The 26,951-nt window shown below is 31.3% G+C and overlaps 3 protein-coding genes across 5 annotated transcripts; all 3 read right to left on the bottom strand.

The window, feature by feature from the left end:
* Positions 1–918: 918 nt before the first annotated feature.
* On the bottom strand, positions 919–4,254 carry LOC114183387 (thymidylate kinase). 3 transcript variants are annotated; one of them, XM_028070396.1, is made up of 7 exons: positions 4,050–4,110; positions 3,516–3,573; positions 2,764–3,117; positions 2,318–2,429; positions 2,120–2,179; positions 1,560–1,664; positions 919–1,362 (listed from the first exon to the last, which is right to left on the bottom strand). In XM_028070396.1, exons 2-7 carry the CDS (start codon positions 3,551–3,553, stop codon positions 1,246–1,248), a joined length of 786 nt encoding a protein of 261 aa, XP_027926197.1. In that variant the 5' UTR covers positions 3,554–3,573; positions 4,050–4,110; the 3' UTR covers positions 919–1,245. The 3 variants fall into 3 exon arrangements, with proteins under 3 accessions (XP_027926197.1, XP_027926198.1, XP_027926199.1); XM_028070397.1 differs by lacking the exon at positions 3,516–3,573 and having other exon boundaries at positions 4,107–4,254; XM_028070398.1 differs by lacking the exons at positions 3,516–3,573; positions 4,050–4,110 and adding an exon at positions 3,626–4,030.
* A 12,411-nt stretch (positions 4,255–16,665) lies between these two features.
* On the bottom strand, positions 16,666–17,914 carry LOC114183250. Its single transcript, XM_028070188.1, has one exon. It carries the CDS (start codon positions 17,317–17,319, stop codon positions 16,885–16,887), a length of 435 nt encoding a protein of 144 aa, XP_027925989.1. The 5' UTR covers positions 17,320–17,914; the 3' UTR covers positions 16,666–16,884.
* A 392-nt stretch (positions 17,915–18,306) lies between these two features.
* Positions 18,307–25,139, bottom strand: LOC114183385. Its single transcript, XM_028070392.1, has 9 exons — positions 24,451–25,139; positions 22,048–22,338; positions 21,673–21,886; positions 21,413–21,522; positions 21,131–21,330; positions 20,265–20,368; positions 19,293–19,483; positions 18,963–19,162; positions 18,307–18,862 (listed from the first exon to the last, which is right to left on the bottom strand). Exons 1-9 carry the CDS (start codon positions 24,686–24,688, stop codon positions 18,671–18,673), a joined length of 1,740 nt encoding a protein of 579 aa, XP_027926193.1. The 5' UTR covers positions 24,689–25,139; the 3' UTR covers positions 18,307–18,670.
* Positions 25,140–26,951: the final 1,812 nt, after the last annotated feature.

The following is a 26,951-nucleotide window of genomic DNA, read 5'->3' as shown; positions in this document are numbered from 1 at the left end:
GATGTAAGTGAGATCTTATCATAAAAATTTGCACAATCAAAAGAGCTATATTTTCAATTTTTGTGTGGTAATTAGTGGAACCCAATATATTGTATATTTAAAGAAGGCTCATTGTATATTTACCAATGACATTCAACATTTCTATGATTCTACCCACAAGCTAGCTTCTTTTCAACATAAAAATCATGATATGATGTCTTTTATTGTTCATAGTTAATCTATTACTAAATATCTGGAGATGTTTTTAGAAGTTGATTCCATATAAGGAATCAAAAAGTTGAAAAAAATTATATGGTTACGATCTTTTTGCAATTAACTCAAGTTTTGATTGCATTAGAGATCAAATTCTAATTAGTCAATAAATTCAAATCGTGAAAAGTTTAAAAATATGACTTCATGTTCCAACCAGTAAAGGTAAACATATTCAAGTATTCTTTATTTTAATTTTTATACACTATATAGAACAAACCAATAAAAACTAATATGTTGAAAACTCCAACCCAATCAGCAAGCCCAAACCCATTTTACAATCCTTAACTATTTCAAAAACAGTAAAAACTTATTTGATAAGAAACATTTGATGTTAAAAAACAATATTCTTCTGATTTTCCACTCATTTTATATTGCTATGTTCTACTTCGTTCCTCCATCTTCTTTCACTCCTAATTAAAGATCAACATAATTTAATAAAAAAATACAGTATTGAAAAGACATGTAGTTGGAAGTTGAGACGACAAATAAAGGTTATCCAATTGTCAATAACGAGAGAACATCCTTTTGTTACGACTATTATTTTACTAATATTTCTAATTCTGTACTAATACAATTATTTTTGTAAAACCAAACTTTTGCACAAAAACACAGTAGTTATACTGTAGTTAAATACAAACAAAGTGCGAGATAAAATATACCAAAAAGTAACTAAAGAAAGGCTTATAAACAGAGCTAACATTTTCATAGATAAATTAATTTGGTTTTTACCAAAATATTTTCCTACGAATTCCACAAGCATTAAATATATTCTTGAGTGAATCTGGACCTGATCAGAGACGCACAAAGCTGCTGCAGAGGAACTCTTCATTCCTTCCAAGTTGAGTATAAGAGGAATTCTCAGGCCGTCTTCAAATTGTTAGGGAAACAAATCAATGTGATTATAGAACACAAGAAAGAAGCAATCAGAGTTCCAAAAAAATGGGTTTTGGTGTTCAAACTAATATATCTTGCATATTTGTTATTGGATAACATCTATTTCGACCACAAGGTGGAAAGGAGCTTCCCCTTCCCACATTCTATTACACAATCAAGTACAATCTCCTGCAACTGTTTCTCCACATCTTCCATGGATTGGCAACCATCAACAACCTGCTTCAAACCGGTGGAATTTGAAGGCAAAAAACCAAAAAATAAGGCTTAAGAATGAGTGGTTAATCATGTAGTTAAACATGGCATGGTACTAATAGTAACAAATCAGGCATTGCCAATTTGCCCAGCAAAAAGTAACAAGGAATCATTTCAAACTGTTGATTTCAGGAGGAAAGGCCACATAAGCAGTTAATTACCTTCCAGGATACATCATGAAGAACTTTGTAACAATCAGCAACTTTCTTCTGAAACTCCAGTTTTTCATATCTCTCACCTCCATACCCTCCTCTTTCCGCAGCTTTCTGATTTAATTTGTATGGAAATATAAATGTAAAACGGTAAATAGGCAGAGAACGTTTATATGCATTAACCAAGCTACTACATGCTAGCTAAATAACAGTGTGAAAAAACGGATATATAGATGCATGAATTTTAGAAACAAGATACAAAATTTCTATATATTTGAATTTGGATCATTCTTTGTATGAAAGTAACATCAAACTTCCGTAAATCAAACTACAACCTCTCTTTATTTTAAAATCTTAGATCCTGACAGCATGGAACATAGAAAAGCAAGCAGAGAAAGACTTCATAGAAAATAAGCATCACTTCCTGGTGTACGAATTGTTTACCTGCAAGAAATAAAATAACTAATCTAGACAAAAAAATAGTTTATAAAACAAATAAAACAGCTTTAGGACTATCTTAAATCATAACCCAATAAATCACTTTTCACAGAGCAAGAATTGCTGTATACCTCCGGAGATATGTCAAGGTATACTACCACATCTGGTGCCAGCAAACCAATCTCTGGGGCCTGAGAAAAAAGTCACTGTTTAACCAATACTGGTGAGAATACAAGTAATTATACTAGAATGGAAATCCTTATGTTGCACGCATACTTTTGTTTTGTGGTGGCCAATAGAAAAATAAAGAACCATGTTAAATCTTTTACCTTGCACCACTCAATATCAAGTCCCTTGGCAGATGAGAAAGCCACCCCAGAATAAGAATAACGGTCAACAATGAGAGTTTTTCCGGTTTTCAGTTTTGTTTCCATCAATGACCTGCAAGGACAATACAACTTGTTAGACGATATTGAAATGTAATCTTAGTATTTTACTTGTCATCAAAAGTACTTGCAAAGATAACAGCAACGAAGCCCCCACACAATACCAGCTATTAAGCAGATTGTTTCAGGATCTATACATAATAGTAAGTCATGACATTTCAAAGTGATCAAAGTCATAACTGCCACAAGGTGGATCTTGACTGAATATGTTGGAGTGGCCAAAATAATTGAAAGATATGCCTAAAATTATTGAGTCTTAATCATAAAAAAAATACGCATACTCATTTAACACAGAAGACAAAATAGCAAAAAAAAAAGAGTGTAGAAACCTCTTTTCCCAACGATTAGCACTGAAGAGGAGATGAATAGTATGATCATCCAACTGAGATGTGTTACTAAGATAAGCAGATATCATTTGCCCAACATTTGTAGTTCTGTCAGGAAATCTCCATAATTCAGCAGAGATCCCTTGTCCCTCCAACAAGGACACTAGTCTGCTACACTGAGAAGATTTCCCAGAACGATCCAGGCCTTCTAGGACAACCAAGGCACCCCTAGACTCCATTTTTCCCCCTGTGCTACTATTAAGATTATTTTCCATTCTTATCTTGCTTGGAAAGCACTTGGAAAAGAATTTTACACGAGAATTCAATGACTTCTGCAACACTAGTGCTCTGAAAATCCTGCAAAGAGAAGACGGGTCCTTATAGATGCAAACATAAAAGGAAAAATGTCATAAAAAACTACTTCATTCTATCCTTCGTTGCGTAATTCACACATCCCAGTAAAACTATAAACATTAAGATTAAAACTGCAAGCTTCTGCATTTTCTTCCAGAATAAACTGCATTTTCTACATTATGGCACATTAGACCAAACAATCTTCACACGGGCAAAATAATAATCAAAACTAGTATAAAAAAGCTGCAATTAAAGACTGCACAAGTAATCATATACCTAAAATAGTATATCATGCAACATTCTTCCGGATTACAGCTTTATATCAGCAAAAAAATATGGTTTTTTCAATGCTATAACAAATATCTTTAAAGTAAAAACCAAAAGAACCAACAAATTCTTACTGTGACTTGGAAGCTGTGACACAAGTTCCATAGATCATATCCTCAGAAAGCCCTTAAACTGAACCAAAAGAAGAACAAAAAAGTAATGAAAAGATTATTGGCCGAATTACCTACACCCAAAATAAGAATTGACACAAGATTGTTCATGGGACGTCAGGGTTTATGCTACTTTAGCTATAGTTTCCTCCTCCAGTGACAACATTGACAAAGTATGCCCACCCTGCCATTGGCGTCCCAAGAAATAGGGCAGGGAAAGATGCATCAATCCGTCCCATTTTTAAGTGGGTTGGCATAATAGTTTAATTAAAGAAAACCAGACAAACTTAATTGAATAGAAAAAAACAAGACAAGAAATGATAAATTAAACAGAAAAAAGATAGATTAGAAAAGTGTCAAAGTGTCAATGACATATAGGCTGAGGTCTGAAACTGGTTTAACACAATTGGGGTATTTAACACTAAACCCTAAACCTAATCCACAACAAAACCATTTGAGCAAACAGAATATATGATGAAGAATAGCACATATTAGAACCTGTAAAGACCGACCAGAACCATTGACATTAACATGAAATGCAGAAAGAAATCATACTTTTCTGGGATCAGATTTCAGAAACATAGATGGTGGGCGATAACAACTTGTGACACTGAGTACACTGTGTCAGGCACTAGGGTTTTGTTTACTCTGCCACATCGGTTACGTATTAAGGAAGTTGTTTTTTAAACTGAAGAGTTATGTCATGGCTAATATCTGTATGTTCCTCACTCAATAACACTACACTTGAGAAATTCGGTTTACTTGGAGTTAAAATGAAAATATAATAATTAAAACTGTAAAAAAAAAAGCTACACATATAAAATATTTGAAGGGAAGAAGAGAGTGATGAAGTAAAATTTTTCCTTTTATTATTTTGATAAATGTAAATATATGGTCTATTAACTAAGTGTGGAAATAAATAAGGTCAAGTTAAATTATTGGTTTGTGGACTTAAAATTTCAATAGATATGGAATCTCACTTGATAAAATTAAGTTAATTTTCTATTTTTTTAAACTTTATATGTTAATTTCAATATTATGTGCACTTAAACGATAGAATAAAAGAGTATAAAAGTTAAAATTTTAAATATATATTAACGCTTTATAATTATAATTGCAAATGAAGTTAATAAATAAGAATAATCAAGTTTAGTTTGCTTTAGGTTTAGCATGATATAATACATGAAGATTTGGTTAAGTCTATTTTCATTAAGTTAAATTAGTGAAAATACATATAGTATATTCACTTTATTTTTATGATAATAAAAAATAATAAAATATGTTTTATAATTTTATTGTAAATATGCTTTATTTATTTTATAAGTATTTTTATAATTTAAAATTGTTAAATTTAAAAAAGAATGATAAAATATTTATTTTAATTAATATTGATTATTTTAGTTTAAGTTATAATTCTTTTAGGTTAATCTAATTCATTTTATATGAACTATTTAAGTTGATCAATTAAACAAGGCCTATTTTCTCTACTATAATTATAAATATCTCATGTTTTTTATTTTATTTTTATCTGTATTCTTAACTATACTGAGAAGTTTACAGTTAAAAATAGAAAAAAAAAACAATTAACATAAAAATTATTTCAAATTAAGATAATTCATTTTTTAGGTGTGTGGTTTAATTAGTAATTTAATATGAATAAAATAATCATATTATTTATATTTTCAATCATTAATCTATTTTTCATTATATTTTTTTAAAATAAATATAATTTACTTATACACTTACAATTTACTTTTACATATTAATTTAATATTATTTTTTATTACATAATAATTGTGATATTATAGTTTCAAATGACTGGAAAATTCTAATGTAGGGAACAAATAAACTTTAAGTAAAATATAATTCTTTTAAATAAACTACAATATTCAAAATAAAAATTTTAATGAAAAACTTAAAACAATATATATATATATATATATATATATATATATATATATATATATAGAGAGAGAGAGAGAGAGAGAGAAGATACTTATTATTTTAGATTAAATAGTAAATATATTTTTTTAATTAAATTACGTGTCTAAAAATATAATTGTCTTAATTTGAAATATTATTTATCATCTAAATTATACTAATTAATATTTCTTTATATTAAACTAAATATGTTGTAAATTTAAAACTACCAAATTATTTTACTTGCATTTTGTAGTAAACATTAGTAGGTTGTTTTATGTATTTTTTATACTTACAAATCATTAAAAATACAAAAATTATTTTAAATAATCATGTAAGTAATAAGTATTTTTCTATTATTTATATGTAAGTGCGAAACCAAACTAAACTTGAGTATAAATTTATTTTGGTATTTATTTAGGTAATTTTCTATATGATTTTAATTTTTCTAAAATGAAATATCTTGTACCCTGTTAATTTTGTATAATATATGTTTTGGATATAATTTTTAAACTTTTATGATCATTTTAAATATTATATATATATATATATATATATTTATATATATATCAACTAACTATCATTGTTGAGATTATTGCCTTATTTTTTTATACATTTGGGTATATTTTATGTGCTTCTCTATTAAATGTTAAATAAAATGATAACATCTAGAAACAATAAATTGATCATGTTTAAGTAGGTTACTATTCGTAACAAGCATATTGTATTGTCCAAATAAGAAAAGACTTTTATAACCAGAATATGAGGGATTGAATTGACTAGAAACCATCTCATAAACATGTTTCATGGTATGGCATGGGAATAACATTTCCAACATCTTTTATTACCAATGTGCCAAGATTGATTCTCTAAAATGATTAAATTTACTTATTTTATGTTTGACCATGAACCAATAATAGAATTGTATCCACCATTCTTATTTATGCCCCAAGATTTGAGGATATTCTTGTTATCTTTATTTTTACCCTGTCAACTAGAGGTCGTAAATACTACCAACGAGGTTTACCTTCAAATAGAGGTACACTAAATTAAACAAAATCATTATTCAATGCTTATATATATTTGAAATTATTATTTGCTAGAATGATCCAGCTGAATAATTCAGTGCATGTGTACTTTTAACTAATCAAAATTACACTTGTTATTTAAAATTCTATATTTTAACTACATAATTCTTAAAAATAATTTCCTTTTATGTTTTATTTGAACATCACCTACAATATATAATGTTAGGCATGAGAACTTTGCCTTTGTAATATCATATACCGGATTGTGTAAGGTGTGATTCGATAGAAATTATGGAACTTACGTTATGACATGACAGAGCACCTGATAGCATAGTTTGTATTGCTAGAATGTGAGAATCATGTTTACAAGAATAAAATGTTTATTACTAGAGTTTATGAAGATATTTTATGAATATCAGGAGGGTTAGAGTAATGTCTCATTTGAAACAATATGTGATTATGACCCGATAAAAAAAAGACGTGATTTTGGGTTTTTTTATAGCTAATTGAACATTATTTAAGAAGCACCATACATGTATATTGTACAATTTACATAGCAAGTTACCAATAACATGTATGTTTTACATTCATGTAGTTCTTAATGTTTTTCCTTTTATAGATCTCATGTTTAGAAGAACACCACATTGTTGAGATTAAGCAATGAATATGTAAGGGTTAATATTGACCCTTTGTGGAATATTATTTTATGGGTGGCAGGTTTTCACCCTTCTTATTTACTAAAAGAGTTAGTTTGATAATCATTTTGTTGGAAATTAGTGAAACCATGTGAAAAATTAAGTCGTTACTGTTTTTGCTCACGTAAAGTTATAAAGTTGCCTTAATTTTCATTTATTTTCTCAAATATTTTGATTAGTCACTCTATAGAATTGTAGTCTACTTTTTTCCAAGTGATGGATATTGATCTAGCAAAACCTTATCACAAGTTGCCAAAATTCCTTTGTAAAGATCTATCAAATAGAGGAATTTGTATCACATATTCAAACTATAAATTGTATGTATTATGGGCCAACAACTAATTATAAACTCTAGTATAACATTGTCCACAACATCAAGTTTGCAGTAAGAATATATTTAATGTTTATATCTTTTTACCTTGGTTTTAGAAATCTTAATATAAATTCCTTATTCTATTATATATATTTCTTTGTTTGGTCTTAGTTTCATTTTATAAAAGTTTATCACATCCCTTCTATAAACAACATTTAAAACTAAGGTAATGCAATATCATCCTGATTAGAACCAGCATAATAAAGAGGCTTATGAGGCTAAGTTCAAAGACATAGCTTGTTCATATGCAACAATAAAAACCGAAAGAAAAAACCAAAATTTGTAATTACCCAACTCTGCACAATAACCCATATGAGGTATTCGAGTTAATCATCAAAACATTTAAAATTTTATTATAGCTCAAATTGTGTCATATTATGATATACTATTCTCTACCTCGATCTTTTCTCCCTGAGGAGGGTTTTGACTGAGTAGATTTTAACAAGGCACCAATCAAATATACCATTATATTATTTCATCATTATTTGTTATTGTAATTTAAGCTAAGATGAAGGAAGTTTCATGATTTAAGCTCTATCGAGGTATACCCAGTCAAGGGGGAATTTTACCTTAAGATCCCTACATAACACATCCCCGACCAAGGAAGTTTCATATAATGAGATGATCCTTCTCGAGGAGATAAACATGCATACCAGTGAAACTCATGACAGTGCAAGTGCAATGAATTGGAAAAGGGAGAAGACATATTATATACCTAGAAAAAAGAACATTTCATTCATTACAAGTTTATCAACATGAGTAATTGTTATAATGTTCGCGAGAATGTCATCAATTGACATCAATATCCCCTCATAAACATTTTTATCAATGTCAAAATGGAATCATCAACAAGAATCCTGAAAAAATAAGATGCTCAATAGAGTACCTTGCTGAAACCTACCTATCGAGGTTGTTAATCTGTCCAAGCTCTACCAACTAAGGTGAAGTTACATCCTATCAACTGAGGTAGTGAATCAGTTCGAGCTCTACCAACCAATGTGGAGATACGCATTATGAAAAGTGTCTAGAATACCTAAATTTCCATATGATATTGGCCCTTATAATGCATGAATTGTTCATACTTTAGAAGTAAAATACCAACTTTAGCTTGAAGTAACAAAATGAGGTATGGAGAATTATAAATTAGTGAGTTTAACAGTTTTTTTATGTATTTTAGTAAATTTGAAGGAAAATAGCACAAATGTAGTTGAGCGACAATTATTGGCGTTGAGCATTGAAAGCAACAAAGAAAGAAAATGAATTTTGGCCTGGCACAAATATGGTGTCAAGCCACACAAGAAAACCCTTTGCAAAGGGAAACCTGAAGCACCAAAGAAAGGGGCTAAGCTACCAAAGAAACCCTCCAAAGAAGGAAAACTCAAGTGTTGATCACCAGAACAAAGGGTTGAGCTACAAAGAAAACCCACTTTGGAAGATACCCCAGCTATTGAGCACTACAAAATGAAGTTAAGCATCACCTAAGATTTTCTATAAAAATAAGGCCTTGTCTCTAATTTTATCATCTCATTCTTAGCTTCTTTAGGTGCTCTCTTTATAACAAAATAAAATATCTTAGTGAGAGTCATAAGAGAAGAATAACAAACTCTTTTAGCTTAACTTTCCTTATCATTATGAGTAGCTCTTGTGAGTAGGTTGGATGTAATTGATTATAATTCTATGTATTACTACCTTTTTAAATGTATGCTTTTATTCAACTTTTTTTTATTTGATTTATGTTTATTGCTTAGATGAATTGCTAACTCATCTTATTTCACTAGTTTGAATTGAGTTGGAAGACTGGTCTAAAATTGTGATCCAATCAAACCATCTCATTCTTGTTAGAGGCTAGTACATGCTCTAAAGCTTGGGTTGGATATAAAGTCATGCACTTAAGGCAATAATTCATTCAACCAGGAGTGAAGGAATCACACTGGGTATAAAGTCTTTAGGTTCTAGGTTCCAAGAATGGGTTTAGATCCACCTTAGAAGGACAATAAATGAATGACTTACTAAATATAAAAGATAATTGGCAGTAGAAGAAAAGGGGATAAAATACAACTTCAACATATATTTATCATCATATTTCCAAATCTTAATTTAATATTACTTTTATGATCAACACAACTTCAACAAACATTGTTCATTGAATGTAGCAATAAATATTGGACAATCTTAGCAAATGTTTATGGATACAACACTTGTTTAATACTACTAAACACCTAGTACACTTGTTGGAGTTGCTGCTACTCTAGCATATCATCACACTACCAACCAAGGTAGAAAAATTGATTTAAGTTTGCTTAAATGATTGAACAATGTTGAGGATACCTCGGCTTTAAAAAGACATGGTTGAATAATGTGATTACATCACCCTCCCAACCAAAGTTGGAAATGCAATTCAAAGTTGTTCGAAAAATCAAAAACCACAAATGAATGGTCAAAAGTGTGGTAAACACCACAACCAAGGATAATTCAAAAGTGTATAGACACACTCAAACTCAACTATACCGAAGCTAGACTTACAAGCTTGTTTGCTCACCTTGTAGAGCTCTAAACTTGGGGGGCTTATGTACTTCCCCTTCATTTGAACTGGAGAATAATATTAAATAAATATAAATATTCTCATAACATCATGCAATATGTACATATTATTCTCGTAATAAATATGACACCATTATAAATATAATTATGAGCATAATATGCCACAAATCTCATTAAATCTGATAATTGACACACATATGAAAATAATAAATCAAATAGTGGATATTCCGCCAGTTAATTTTATTTGACAATCAATTGTCACCTTTACATTTTTTGTCCAGATCTTCCTATAAATATAATGCATTCTCATAGGGAGTACACACTCAATTTCTCTTATACGTACTCACTTTATATATTCTTATGTTTTATGATCTTACTGACTTGAGCATCGGAGAATCTTTTGTAGGTGGCTCTCCCTCTTATTTGATCAATGATAAACCTTTCCACGTTATTTAGAAGGACCCATGCTCTTTTCCGGTAAGAACAAAATCCAATCACACCAACTATACAAATTTGTATATACAAAGGATATCATATAAACAATCATAGATTTGCTAACTAAAAGAGGGTAACCTTTCAAGACATAGATATGTTTAAGAATTCTCTATTAGGTTGTTAGCGAACAAAATATTTTTCCTTTTAACAAAGTAGGACTTAAGGGTTATTTGAATATTACGAGAGCATTAAAAGTGTCATCGTACTTGTTGCCAATCTTTCCTCTTCAAGCGATCTTTAGTATATAAATGTTGAAAAGAAAAAGTAGTGAAGAATCCCTTTCTAGTTGTTGTGAGAGATGGAGAAGATCTTCTTCTTCAGGTTGTGTATGTCCACATATAAATGTATAAATGTATTAAATGTTATTCATGCAACGTTAATTTCATATTTCTTTTTGAAGCAACATTTTGATACATGACATAACTTATCTATTTTAGGTCAGATATCTTTTTTTCCGGAATAAAGTAAAGTGTAAAACTTGTCAAGGATAATGGTCTTCACATAACTAAACATTATGCTTGTTCAAAAAGGTTGTTGATATGGGACAATCTTAGTGTATTCTTTAAGATATTTTTCATGTTTACACATAATGTACAAAATAAGAGGAGTGGGTTGTAACACATAAAAAACTACAACTTAGTAGGCTAAAATTTCTCAGTATTCTCTTTCAATGAAATGTAATTCAGGTGAATACCAACTAAAATAAAATATATTTCAATTAAATAATTAGAAAACAACAATTAGATTGATTTTTAAAATGGATTTAATGAGACCCAAAATCTTATTAAAATTTCTTTAGTGATATGTTATACTTTAGTGTGTTAGTCAATGTACATAATGTTATGCTCCTATAAAAAAAGTAATTTGAGTGCCTTTGAGAATTAATTTCATGAAAAAATGAGAAAAATATCTATCCTAAATCTATTAATAAAACTGATAAAAATAGGAGAAACTAGCCAAATTAGAAGTTCCTTTGTAGAAAAGTGGATTTCATGCACTGAATAATAAAACATGTGTATCTTAAGTCTTTAACAAAGCTTAGTAAAAGTATAGAAACTAGTATATTTGAAAGTCCGTTTGTATGAAATTGGGTGTGTTGGGTAGTAGTATATCTATTTATGTTTAAAGAAATTCTAAGATTATTTTTTTCAATACACCATTTTATAGATTAGGCAATATTATGCAACAATTCAAAAATCATTGTCTAAAAATAATAAGAATAAACCACAGCTTTTTATTGTTGGTTATATATTGAGTTTTTTTTTAACCCATAATGTATAGCAAAAACGTTGCCTATCTATTTGAAACAATGTGTTAGAAAATATAAATAGTTATAGGCAACAATTATTAAAATGTGGACACTTTAGACCACATTCTCTTACAACTTGACATGACATTTTCTAAGTGGTTTTGAAATATCGAAAATGAGAAAATGAAAAAATGGGAAGGCACTTCAAGTTAGAAAGTTGTCAAAATTTAGTTGTTAAAAAATCATTTTTCTTTTTAAATTGTAGTTAGTTTAGATTGTGTATTTAAAAGTGTAATTAGACCATGAATTTAAAATTGTGAGTAATTTAACTTTAAATATTTCATATTACCATGGTGTGACCCAATAATTGAATTGTTGATCAATTGTTACATGATTGAGGCTAAGTGAGTTAAATCACTATCAAATAGTGATACTTGGACTACTATGTTAAATAAAAAGAGTTGCACTTTGATCATTAGTTATGGTTTTTGACTTAATGGTAAACAATTAACTCAACAATTGATATTATAGTCAAGGTCACGAATTTGATTTCCAAAGGAGCAATTGCTCAGACAAAGATTGTTGCGATTATAACATTGAAAAACGATTTGATGACTTATGAATCTTACCACGTTTTTTACCACCTAACGTGGTAATGCGTTTTGTATTTTTTTTTTCAATTTACATTTAAGTGGTACACTATGTCAAAAGAAATTTAAAAGTGATAGATGCGCGTGAGGAAGAATCTCATTCTCTTCCCCCCCCCCCCCCATTCTGACAAACATAAGCCTTCTTCCATGTACTGATTTTTCAATTGCTATTGTCGAACTCCCATTCTCTCACCCTTCAAAATTATCATTGTGTTACCCCCATTCTCACCCCATTTGTCCTTTTCGAACCTTATTCGTGTGCACCCACCAAGCTTCACAACAACCCCTTGTTCCTATGCCATTATTGACCCCTGAAGCTTCCATTTTGGAAACCCAACCCAATTTGTTTTCACCCACGAAGCCTTGCATGAAATTGCGTGTTTGTAGATGTTTTATTTCAATTTTCCCTAACTTTAAGTTGAAAACCCTTCTTCTCCTCTCCTCTGAACTTTGCAACCCATAATCTTAACGGTTCAAAATTGGTGTGAAGTTTGCAAGCCCTAAATGGGTGGACCCCAGTTGTGTGCCACAATACCACAACCCATCCACGTTTTAGATGTATTCAAACGTAAATAGGTTTTTTTGTAAAGCACTTTATAATTGGATTTTGTAATGAAAGTTAACTATGAAGTAGTGCACTTTTGAATACATTGTGTTGTTAACCATTTTTTACTTTGATGGTAGAATTACAGTTGTAAGTTAATTTCATATATTTGTTAGGGAGAGAAGTGTGTTTCTTGCTGCACTTTCCAATTATGTGAACTGTTATTATGTGCGAAAACTCCTTCGTGAGTTACAAGTTATTTGCCTTTGAGTTGCAAGTTATTTTTACAAAACTTGGAAATAAGTTTTTCCCATATGCACTTACATCTAGTTATGAAGTAGTGGAATGGGGTTTGGTCACGATGTGTAGAGTTGAGGTCCACCTTTCTCATGCGCTTCCAAAATTTGTCAATTTTATTTTATGCAAAGAATTATTCGTGGGTAACAATTTAATTCTTCTTGGGTAGCAAGTTAACTTTATAAATGACGCATGGTAGTTTTTCCTAAAATGAAGTTCAACCTAGTTTAGTAGAAGTGGGATGGGTTGTGGTGTTGTTGTGCATAGCTGGGCTCCACCCATTTGGTAAGGGAGGAAATTGTGTTTTCTTATGAACTTCCAAAAGCTGTCAATTTTATATTATGCAAAAACTCCTTCGTAGGTAACAACTTAATTGCTCTTGGATAACAACTTAACTGTAAAAATCACACAGGCTATTTTTCCCAAAATGAAGTTCAACCTGCTCTAGTAGAAGTGGGATGGGTTGTGATGGTGTTGTGCACAACTAGGGTCTACCTATTTAATAAGGGAGGAAATTGTGTTTTGTTATGCACTTCCAATATGTCAATTTTATTTTATGCAAAAAAATCCTTCGTGGGTAACAATTTAATTGTTCCTGGGTAGCAAGTTAACTTTAAAAATCACGTAGGCTACTTTTTCATAAAATGAAGTTTAACCTGGTTTAGTAGAAGTTGGATGGGTTGTGGAGTTGTTGTGCATGGCTGGGGTGCATCCATTTAGTAAGGGAGGAAATTGTGTTTTCTCATGTACTTCCAATATTTGCCAATTTTATTTTATGCAAAAAATCCTTCATGGGTAACAATTTAGTTGCTCTTAGGTAGCAAGTTAACTTTAAAAATTACGCAGGCTACTTTTTCCTAAAATGAAGTTCAACATGATTTAGTAAAAGTCAAATGGGTTGTGGTGTTGTTGTGCACAGCTGGGTCCACCTATTTAGTAAGGGAGAATATTGTGTTTTGTCATGCATTTCCAATATGTCAATTTTATTTTATTCAAAAACTCCATCGTGGGTAACAATTTAATTGTTCATAGGTAGCAAGTTAACTTTAAAAATCACGCAGGCTATTTTTTCCCAAAATGAAGTTCAACCTGATTTAGTAGAAGTGGGATTGGTTGTGGTGTTGTTGTGCACAACTAGGGTCCACCCATTTGGTAAGGGAGAAAATTGTGTTTTCCCATGCACTTTCAATATATGTCAATTTTATTTTATGCAAAAAATCATTCGTTGGTAACAATTTAATTGTTGTTGGGTAACAAGTTAACTTTAAAATTCACGCAGACTACTTTTTTTCCAAAATGAAGTTCAACCTCGTTTAGTAGAAGTGGGATGGGTTGTGATGTTTCTATGCATAGCTGGGGTCCACCCATAAGGGAGGAAATTGTGCTTTCTCATGCACTTTCAATATCCGTCAATTTTATTTTATGAAAAAAAATTATTCATGGGTAACAATTTAATTGTTCCTGGGTTGCAGTTAACTCTACTTTTTCTCAAAATAAAGTTCCACCTGGTTTAGTAGAAGTTGGATTGGTTGTGGTGTTGCTTTGCAGACCTAGGGGTCCACCCAGTTAGTAAGTGAGGAAATTGTGTTTTCTCATGCACTTTCAATATCTATCAATTTTATTTTATGCAAAAAATCCTTCACAGGCTACTTAGGTATCAAGTTAACTTTAAAAATTACACAGGCTACTTTCTCCCTTAATGGAAGCTTTAGGGGTTCACAATGGCAGAGGAACAAGGGGTTGCTATGAAGCTTGGTGGGTGCACACGAATGGAGTTTGAAAAGGACAAATGGGGTGAGAGAATAGGGGTAACACAATGAGAATTTTTTAGGGTGAGAGAATGGGGGTTCGACAATGGCAATTGAAAAATCAATACAAGCAATAAGACTTTTGTTTGGCAGAATGAGGGGAAGAGAATGAGATTCTTCCCCACGCGCATCTACCACTTTTAAATTTCCTTTAACATAGTGTACCACTTAAACCTAAATTGAAAAAACAAATGCAAAATTCACTACCACGTTAGGTGGTAAGAAAAGGGGTAAGATTCGGGAGTCATCAAATCGTTTTCCTTTCATCCAGTAATATTGGAAGAGAGACTACTCTGCTCCTAATGTGTAGGAGTAATTTATTGATCAAGTAAAACAAGTCTAAACATTAAAAGATCAATATTAAAATAAGACAAGTTATGTTATTAGCTGGAAGGATTGAGAAGTACAAGAAAATAGGAGGATAATGATATGTTTGTATTCTTCTATGTTATCATATATATGCGTAGGGAATGTCCTTAAATTAGAGTTTGATAATAATTATATTTTAATATTTTGTTAGATAATAAATTTTAGATAACTAAGTATATCAAAACTTTTAAATATTAGAACATATCAAAGACATGAACCTATTAGGAATAGAGATGCTTCAGTCCCTAATCCTTGTTAGATTTATTATTACTTGAGACTAGTAAAGAATGAATTTTAGTAATAATTAATCATTAAAATTACAAATAATTTGAATATATTATTTTAACTAGAAATTATTAATTAAAATTCACCACCAATAAGTAAGTAAATTGTGAATTTTCACCCAACCATCCATATAGTATAAGAAAACAAATATTTGCAAGGAAGCTTGGGTTTTGAGAGAAAAAACGGGCATCCTACACTTTTACATAAGTGGTTCAACATTGAGTCTGAGTTGTTTATTATAGTATTTTAAAAAAGTGAAGCAAAAACAAGTTGTGGAATCTTCAAAATTGTCTTTCTCAATAACCATATTATTGACTTGAGATGAGTGGAGGAGTGATTGCCACTTGCCATGCCTCATTATTTGGATTCCTTTTGTAAAACCATCATAACTTTCTACAACCATGTGTTTCTCACAAACCTCCATAGCAAAATATTCTTCAACCAATATATTCAGAATCAAGCAGACAACTAATCATGCTCTCTCATCTTCTAAGGATCAATTTCCTTATAATTAGTAGTTTAGCCACTCTCACTAACCTTACAATTTCTCTAACTCATTAAACTATAATTACACTCAACTCATTAATTAATCCTAGTTACATGTTTACATCCACAACTGTCATCATCTATGCTTTTGTTTTATGCATATCTTACTTTCAAAAGACACTCTTATATAAAATATTCTCCAAATACATCTTAGTCTACTTCTTAAGATAGCATCAAAAAGACATCCAAAATCTATTATTACGAGATTTATTGTTTGTCAGACTTATAATGCTACATGCTCTCATGTCACTATCAAATCGTCTATTAATGTCTAGTGTTTCACGTTCGACTTGTATAAACCTTAGAGTGAGGGGTATGTTGGAGTTTCTGGATTTATTAGAAATAAGACAGATTTATACTATATAAATGGACGCAAACCTCATTTTGTAATCCGATTTTATAGGTTTAAAATCCACTTATTAAGATACAGTGAAATATGGATAAATTTACATCAAAAACACACACTTGCACACAGATGAATCTAACCAACAATTACAACACAAAAACCCTACACTATACAATATAGCAAACAACTAATCATACTTCTCCCTCCACAAGTACACAAGAAAGAAGAGCCAGGAAGTGGCCAACGCAATGTCCCCAACAGCATGTCTAGGCCAGTCATGGGCAAGATCTTCAAGCTTTCTCCCAAAGTAGAATCTCCAAACTGCCATAGATATGTGAAGAAACACACACCCTTTGGCAAAAAAACTCTGGAACTCCCAGTCCTTAACACAAGCAACCATGAACACAAGAAACCCAATTGTGAACAGCAACAAGCCAGAGAAGGAATCTGAGGTCTGAATCAGTAACTGATCATGGGGTGTTGACCCTTGAAGCTTGCTTGCTGTCTTTGGTCCATGCCCCAGCACACAAATCTCTTTGGAATAAAACACCATAAGGACTCCACAGGTCAAAGCTATTGCAGAATGCAGAACACATATTAGGAAAAAGCAAGAAGAACCCATTGCTCCAAATTCCAAAAAACCTTACTTTTTTCACACTCAACTCAGCTTCTTCCACAGTAAAGGGAGTTTGAAATCTCAAGCTCTAGTTACTTCACTTACCAGTAGTACAGTAACAGTGATAACAACAACAGAACCAAACCTGTGACATGACCAATTTTGATTCTAGTTTGAAGCATGCTAACTTTTTTATCATCACCCTTTAGAATTTCAACCATAACAAATCAGAAGCAGCAACGGATCACAACTTAGTCTACTCAACTTGCAGAAATAGCATCAAAAAGGATGCTGAAGTTCAGCTTGATCACAACTTGTTGACAGATTTCAGCAAACCAGTTTCAATTTGGTACATAAAGGCTGAGAGGACTCACATAGAGAGGGAGAGGAGATTAAATTTTGAGATTGAGTAGAGAAAGAGCTTGATGAACGAAAGTTGATTGCTATGTTACCATAAATGGCTCATAAATTGGATCCATATTTCATGCAGATATCGCCATGGTTTTCTGGTGACCTCCTTTCTTGTTTGTTGTTCTGCTAGGCAATTAATTGAATGGTTGGTGGGTCATAGAAATGGGTGTACATGAGATTATTCAGAAGATGTTGTCGTTATATTTGGCATTTTCAAACTTGTAGGCCACCACATTTGTATATTTGTCAAAATACTAAAGGGGCTTTCATTGTAGACATCATTCATGATTTTGTACTTATTTAATCTTAAGGATAAGTATGCCAGAAATCTATGATCTGCCACCCGAATTCCAAGTTTTTTTTTTTTTTTTGCGTGTGTGTGGCAGTGTGTGAGAAATTCTACTCATACTTTTATGTTTTTTATAATTAGGAGAAATAAAAATGAAAGACGTGGCGGCAAAAGATAAACAGGAAAAAAATGTACAAAAATTTATCAAAATATATTGTGGGAGTAATTAATATAACTATTGTATTCTCTTAAATTGTTCATAAAAAATATATATTTGTGAGAAATCATGTATATTCTTAGAATAGTTATCAGTAATTACATAAAAATAACAGTTGTATGTATACATCCAACAGAAACACGGATTAACAGCAGCCAAACACCTTCTACAACTATACAGCAATGATAGGGCAGAGGAGAAAAAATGAGTGATGATTAAGTGTGCAAAATGCACTACTGAGAACCCCCTTCTTTTCTTTTCTGTTTTTTTTTCTTTCCTTTTGGAAAAAGGGGGTAAAGATGTTTCAAAGATATTTACAATTCATTAAGCAACAGCTTCAAAATTGTTGGGAGCTCTTTGAAGTATAAATTTGCAACAAAGAATGCATGCATTTACACTTAATAAAAAGAAAAGAAAAAGCCTCGTGGAAGAAGATAACACTAAACCAAAAAGTGGTTCGAAACAGTGCCGAATACTCTATGATGATGCTTTAGACCTGGTCTCCTTTCTCCTCTCCAACGTCTGGGATGATTCCTCATCTGATACTTGTTATAATAAGCAGCTGGAGTAGGACGCCGGATTACAACAGCAGCTGGTGGAGGCATGTGTTCCAAAACGTCTCTATGGTAAGTCTAGTACAATTCATCACAAACCACCAACATCAAAATCCAAACCATTCAAGAGGAAATAAAGCACATGCTAAAAGACCTTCACAAACATGCAAATACAAACCTGTATCACAAAGTTACGTCTTTCACAATCCATAAACATGTTAATTCTCCAACCAGTTTTTGCCATTATTTTGTCTCTTACTGTGGAAAAGCTTAATTGATCCCTGGAAGTAAAGCGATCGACTTCGTTGAACCATAAGCAAGTAAAAAGATTTGTAATTGGAATGTGCTCTCTTATGATAACACACCCTTCAGGAACATCTGCAGAAACTCAGCCATAAGCAATACTTCAGATTTTTAAGATGGAGGAAGCTATTATATGCAAGCACAGGCACAGATGTGAACACATAACCCATTTTACATATGCAGGCATGAATAAAAAAATTCCTACCACTAGTTATAGGAAGCTTGTCTCTGGAATAATGAGTTAAGCCATCGTATAATTTATAAAATCGGATTTGGTTATCAATGGAAGAATTTTCATATTTTCCAGCAGCTTTATTAGCCTCAGCTTCAACAAATACATCAAAGCGTCTATAGTGTCTTGAAATCGCAAAAGTAGCATTTGGGCGCCACAAGAACCTGAAGGATATGAAAGGCAATGATACTTAAGATATTAGAAATATACTTACAATTTGTGGTTGCATATATTCTCTTCATATGTTGTGCTATAAAATAAAGGCAAATGACCAAGATATTAAATTAAATACTATGACTTTTCATTTAATACTATCTGTTTTAACTCCCTAGCAATTGTCCTAAGGATAGTTATTAACGATGCTCAAGTTACCAGTGGTTCACCAACAGTAAGATAATAAGGGACATTTGATCATCATTACTTAAACAGAGAGACCAGAGTCCTTATAGTGTAATAAGAAGATTCAGTTTAGAAAATTGGATATGTGGATTGATAGCTATTTATATAAGCTTTAACAAAATATTCAATTAGAAAATACCAAGAGAACTACTTGAAATTTCTCTTTGCTATATATTATACATAGCATAGCTTGCTAGATTCTGACTGCACCACATCAAATGGTAAAAGATATGCACAAGTCTAAACCGTGTAAATCTGCTGAAAATCATTTAGCCAATAATAAAAGTAAATCCTTTAAATATATGGTTATTATTATAATATCCAAAACTTGCCAAATAAAAATCAATTTACAACTAAATGAACAAATAAAACCTTATATTTTCATCAGAATACAATTTGGAAGCAAACAATGTCATTGTTTATTCTCAAGTCTAAATGACGGCAAATAGAATAAATAATGGCAAATAAAAATTTATCCCACTAAATACAAAAGAAATAAAAACCAAGCTAATTTTTAATAAAATAGAGAGCAGAGATTGTTTTTACCTCTCAATAATTTGATATGGGTCCACGACGAGCTCAAGCTTCCCATCAATCCATATAGAGTATCGGGCATTAGGGAAGATCCTGTGTAAAAGAAGTTTTGGAACCTGCAATAAGTTTAGCGGCATCGTGAGATCACATAGAGTAAGTTTCAGAAAGGGGAATGTATAAAAAGATCTTATTCAACTTCAGTAGAATATATATCTAATTATTTTGTGAATCCTTCATAATAAAGCAATAATTCAGAATTCCTTCACACTATTTTTTAACCAATTCATTTCCCTTCACTTTTCAGCTTCCCAAACAAGTTTATATTATATTAAAGCATTCCTAACACTAATTACTCTAGTACAAAACAGTCTACATTATGAAATCAAATGCTACATGATATTTAAATATATAAAAAATCAATTCCTCAAGTTTAGGGCATAGAACTCAACTCTTTGCTTTCAACTCTGCGCTTATTTCATGAAGTTCTGTAAACGTGCTCTAGAACAAAAAGGCATTTCATAGTACACACACAGAGGTAGGTAGCACCAAAAACTAACCTTTGCAGTTAGTTTGGACTTTAGAGTAAGAGTCGTAAGCTAAAGCAACCAACTACAGTTCTATACACTCTTATAGTGTTATTAATACTGTATCAACTAGTAAAATCATTTCCCCAATCACAAAACATGGTGAAATGTGAAAGAAAGTGGAAATAAACAAAAATAAAGGCCGAGGTTAGGCCAGAATCAGAAGCTTTAATTAAGAAGGGGGACTGTCTCTAGAAATGATAGAATATCTGCTGAAAATTGTACAACTTTCAAGAATACGCACAATAGATTTTACTATAATAAATAGTGAGAAGCAAAAAGTAAGCTGTCAACCTTTCCGTTACGCCGAGAATCAGCGTAAGGAATATTATGGACAACAATGATTCTCCATAACCCAACTCTCCTGCTGCTACTCAAAATGCTGGCATTCTTCATATACTTTTCTGTTTCTTCATCAACGAACATATAGAAAGGAATGTTTCTCTTTGCTTCTGAACTGATGTTCCTGGGCTGCTGTATAACATCATAGTTTCCTAGCATAGATAGAAGGGAGCATGTGAAGAAGAAAACAAACAACAAGATGTATCTCTGTAGGACATTAGTCATAAGCCATACCAAATATGGCAGATGCAACAATGACATCATGGTACTTATCCAACTCTAAGAGATCAGCCTCGTCAAAATCAAATCCAGTCCCGCGACCAGGTCTGCTTCCTTTGACAAATCTGATAAGAGTTTATGCCAATGCAGGAAAGGAATAAAAATACATGAAGTAAACAAAGATGTGGGTGACTTCTAAAAATTTTTCAAGGAATATTAATCTCCAGATTGGGAGAAAATCAAATATTAAATATAAATAACAAAAAAGAACTAACCCGCAGTGCACTTTCATGGTCTCTTTTATATCAAAAGCAGCATCCCTTTCTTCCAGAGAAGGGTATCCACCAAAATCCGAGCCACCATGTCGGTCACTATGAATTGAATTTTCATCATGCACATATGTCAAACTACGAAGTATAGGAGATTTTGATGGGGAACTTGGCATACTAGCTATAGCTTGTTTCACTGGAATATAACACACAGGGCATGCTGAAAATGAAGAGAGCAAGAACCCGATTATAAGAATCCTAGAGGGACAATAACTAAATATGCAGTGTGTGTACGTGAAAGTAAGATGTTATTACTCATATTCGAGATAGTAGTCTGAGTTAAGAAATGCAAACAAGGCCAAATGGGAAAATAAGACTTACGGCGTGGTCCAGTTCGTCTTCTATCAACTGGTGGAGGAGGAAATGCAAAATGGTCACAACGATGTCGCCAAGTAGGAGATTTTGCCCTTTTGCCTTTAGACTTGGACAAGGACAGTAAATTAGGAGCAGAAGGTGGCCTTGATTTGCTTCTGTATCTACTTTTCGATGAGAACACTTTAGAAGAATTACTATCCTGGGACTTATCTCCTACAACTCCTCTAGGTTTTAAAATTCCATACCTAGTAACAGCATTAGATCTCGTATCTTCAATTTCACTCGTGATGCTTCCACCTAGTTCATCACAATACCAAAATACATTGTAAAACATACATATTTTAAATCATGATCGAACGTTATGAAGATAAACAGGCATAAGACCAGGGAAAGTCCTAAACCAAACCACTATATCTGAAATGATGTCTTAACTCTTAGCCAATATAACTTCAACTTTAGAAAGAAAAGAAAAACAATTGAACAAACAAGACATGAACTAACAAGTCCAGAAAGATCAAAACTGAAACACATTGTACTATCACTTATGTATTACTTCCTCCATCCTACAATGACCGGCACATTTAGTCTTCTAAAATGTTCCAAAATAGATTGTGCGCTCAGCTTTCAAGCATTTTTTTTTTTTTCTAATTTGTCCTGAAGTTAATTATTTTCTCTATTTCAATAAAAGTAATGCATTTATGGAAAGAGTAAAGAGGTGTGTTTGGATAAAAAATTCTAATTTAATTTCATTTTGTAGAAAGTTAAAATATTTTGTGATAAAAAATATTATATAGATGGAAAATTTTTAAAAATTGAAATTCTAGAAATTTAGTTTAATTTGATTATTTGAAGTTATAAATTTTCAAATTTCACTTTAAAGTAAAATTTTGAAAATTATCTTTTCTTTCAAAATTATGTTTCCTTTCTTCGTACTATCTTCTCGAATCGGCTTCAGCCGAGACATTATGACTGTGCTCAAATTTGGACATCATCATCAACTTAATTAAGATAAGAAATTTGTCGGTTAAGTCGTTGTCAGCTTAACATGTTTTTTATTGTTGTTGACAATTTTAGATTAAAATCAATCGTAATTAAATTTTTTACCAACATTGCTGGAGTTATTTTTTAAAATATAGGTTAATATTATTTTTCAATCAATATTAGTTAGAATTGTTTTAGTTAACATTAGTAATGTTTTTCTACTGATGTCAACCACACTTTAAACAAGAGTCATTATGGATCGCGAGTAAAATTCTACTCTCACTTTCTATTATAAATTGTTTTGAATTTTAAATAATATTCCTAGGAGAATTAAAATTCAGCCAAACCTATTCTTATATTTACTCAAATAAAAGTAAGGACGGTAGATAAATAAGTGCTGTTGTCAGTAATATTTTCCAATCAAACTTGGAATTTCACTTTGCAGTTGAGAATTTCAGTAAATGACAGTAATATAAGTTTTGTCCTAAATATTAATTAATGGTTCTAATATTCATAGAAATGTCATTGCCATAAATCCAACATAAGTATATCTTGAAACTGATGCCAATGATTCCAATAACTCGACAAAGAGTATATACAAGCCATTTCAATCCAGAGTGAATAAGGATTCAGGAGAAATTATCATACTTTCTAGAACTATAATGGTTTCATTCAATTTTCGAAGTATCATTAATTATTCTTGTAAATTGAAAAAATGTGTCTGCAATTGACCTCTATCATAAACATGTGCAGTTTCAAACCATCTAACATTGATTTTAGTAACTTCCGATTTACTTGTTTTCACACAGGAAAACAATAAATCAATAAAGGATCTCCCATCGAAACAACTCCTATGAATGGTTTTCTCCATTAAAAAATATTATTTGTCATATTCATTGTATCATACCATCATTAATTATTTTACACTAAGTTTTACTCTAATAAAAATATACATAAAAATTCAAAGTAACTTATAATTTTATATTTTCTTAATTTAAACTTAATTATGATACATAGTAATATCTATTGCTATTGGTATAAAATTTGACAAAATATTATTTTCTATTCTTAAGGAATAATTGCTAGAAGAAGCAACTCTAGAGGAAGATGTATTTCAAGCAACAAATGATCATCCTAAACACACCCTAAGCAACTTCTAACCATTGAGACGTGCTAATGATCATAGAAGTTTTACTAAAATTTTATTACACTCTTATTTATTTTATTCTTACTTGTTACTTATATAATATGTATAATGATAATATAAAAAATAGATTAGTGTGAATATTTATTGAAATAAAGCTAGAATTATAACATCAGTGAATTTAAAAATGATCAAAAGACAGGAAGTGAAATGGTGGGAGTAAATCTAGGAGGCATTGATAGGGTGAAAACGAAAACATAAAATATGAAGAGGAAGTAACTAACCTTTGTAAACAGTAAAACAGCCAAAAACGAAAACACAAAGGCCAAGGGAAAACATGAGGAGCATTGGGACCCTGCCTCGCCCAAGGAACCGGCAAATAAAAAAGAAACCCCTCTCTTTCTCTCTGGGGTTGTAGAGGAGCGTCTTTGAAGGTCTACGCACAAGCGTGGCCACAGAAACGTTGCCGTTTTGCAGCGAACCATAGCTCCCCGTGCGCGCACCCAATGACACCCCAGTCATCGTTCTTCTCCCTTCAATACCATCACCTTCCACAACTCCCCTCTCTCTGCCACTATTTCCCAATTCCCCCAACCCCTTTTCTCAACAATATCAAATTATTTAACACTAACAATAATAATCAGCAATTGATAACAATTAAAAATAGTGAAAACACCCGCGAAGTGCCAACAACCTTAATCTCTTCACATCACGTCGTATCGCACCCGTTCCAGGGTTCGCGATTCGTTTGAGGAGCTGCATTTGCCAGGGCGCGCGTGGGGTGTCAGAAACGGCACACTGCTCGAAGGAGGGTCGGGTACGACGGCAAATGGTGGAAGCGACGACGTCGGGAGCGCCGCCGGCGTTGTGGCGGTGGCGAGGTGGAATCAGAGATCGGAAGTGGAAATGTGAAATTATGGAACTTGATTAGGGAGCGAGAAGAGGATTGGAGATGGATTGAGGCATAGCGTGAATGGAGGGAAGATGCAATAGCCTCTTTTACCAGAGGAGGTAGATGCAAGCACGATTTTTCATGGGCCTCAAGGCCCAAATTAACGTTCCTCAAAAAATAAAAACTCCAAGACAACATCTGTATACACCTCCATACATTTCTTTCAGTACCTTTATGTCATTTGAAAAGACATTTATGTCCTTATCTTCTTCCTCCATCCTCTTTCTCCTCTGTTAGACACTCTTGTTCCTCAAACTTCGATATTAGTGTTTGAATGAAGTATTTATTTCGAATATTAAAATGAGATGCGTTAAAAAAAAGTATTAAACTGACATTATGAAACTATTTTTGTATAGAATTATGTTAATAGATTAAATTTACCATGTTCTTGTTATTTATTTAACACTTTTAAAAATAAAAAAAGTAAGACAATAAACGTTCAACTTAAAATGTATATAGGTCAACATTATACTAATAAATTTAGTTAATAATAAATTAATAATTGATTTACTTGCGTGTAAATTGGTTAATAGAACACTAATCTATTTGAGAGTGATTGAAAAGTACGGGAATGATGCAATTAAGTACAAATAATTTGTAGTAAACCCTAGTGTTTGAAAATTGGTTGGTCATAAAAGAGTAGTGTAAGAATAGTATAGACTTTTTTGGGTAAAACTTAAAAAGGTATGTTAAAGTTTACCAAATGAATGTATAAAGTTAAGTACTACCAACCATACTAACTACCTGTTAGTTCAATTAAGTCTTTGCGGTTTTCAAAAGTAAACTTTTTTTATTTTTTTCATTTTTGAACTATCTAAACTTTCTTTTTTACAATTTTAAACAAGTAATTTTTGCAAAAAATATTCGTATTATTTAATATATATATATATATAATATTTTTAATGTATTTTTATAAATTATTAATTTTTTGAGTAAATATTATTTATGAGCAAATGCTTTTTAACCTTATTACATTTAATTTGTTTTAGTCATATTTATTATTACTTACTACTTTTTATTTTATTTTACATGTAAATACAACCTACATATCTACACGAGGGAAAAAACAACAAATATAAGTCTTTTACTTTATATTATCATTTAAAATATTGATGTTCATAAGGTTTAAAAATCATTTGTTGCACGTAATTGATGTGATGGACTATTATATCTAAAGAAAAGAAATGCATATTATTTTGTCTTACCATTTGCAATGTAGATGTTTTCTCTTTAAGGACAACACTTTGCGAACCTTTTCTAATAATCAGTATCCTTTTTTGTGTTGTTTGTTATAAAAGTTGTTTGCCTTGATCAATCTTCTTTATCCATATCTCTTTCTTCTTTTTTTAGCATTCTTAGGGAGAAAAACTTTCTCTATTCTTCATTATTCACGAGATTGCATGAATTGAAGATAATATATAATATGTTTACATTACATTACATGGTTAAGTCATTCTCAAGTAAGCCTATAAATTTTATGAGTGAATTTTCTTTTTTTTACAACAACAAATAAAAGTTTGGCTCACTGGAATAAGGTTATTTTTTATAATATTTAAAGTTATTACTTCCTTTATTATATTAACTTATGTTTGAACATCTTATATTTCTAAGCATGATGTTTCTCACAAAGATATTTTGTCATACTAAAATAAAATTAGGAGGATGTAAAAGAAAAATAAATATTAAAGATTTTGGTCCTAACTTTTTTCCATGAGAACGATCCTAAAACTTATGGTTGTAAAAGTTTTGATGCAAATGGAATTTTAGTAAAGAATTTAGAACCGGAGCAATAGATAAATTTAAAACAAGACTTGTTATTGGTTGTTGACAAGT

This window comes from Vigna unguiculata, chromosome 5, assembly GCF_004118075.2.
Source record: "Vigna unguiculata cultivar IT97K-499-35 chromosome 5, ASM411807v1, whole genome shotgun sequence".
Classification (NCBI taxonomy): domain Eukaryota; kingdom Viridiplantae; phylum Streptophyta; class Magnoliopsida; order Fabales; family Fabaceae; genus Vigna; species Vigna unguiculata.
Note: the sequence above shows the minus strand (reverse complement) of the source record. Positions and strands in the feature narration are given on the sequence as shown.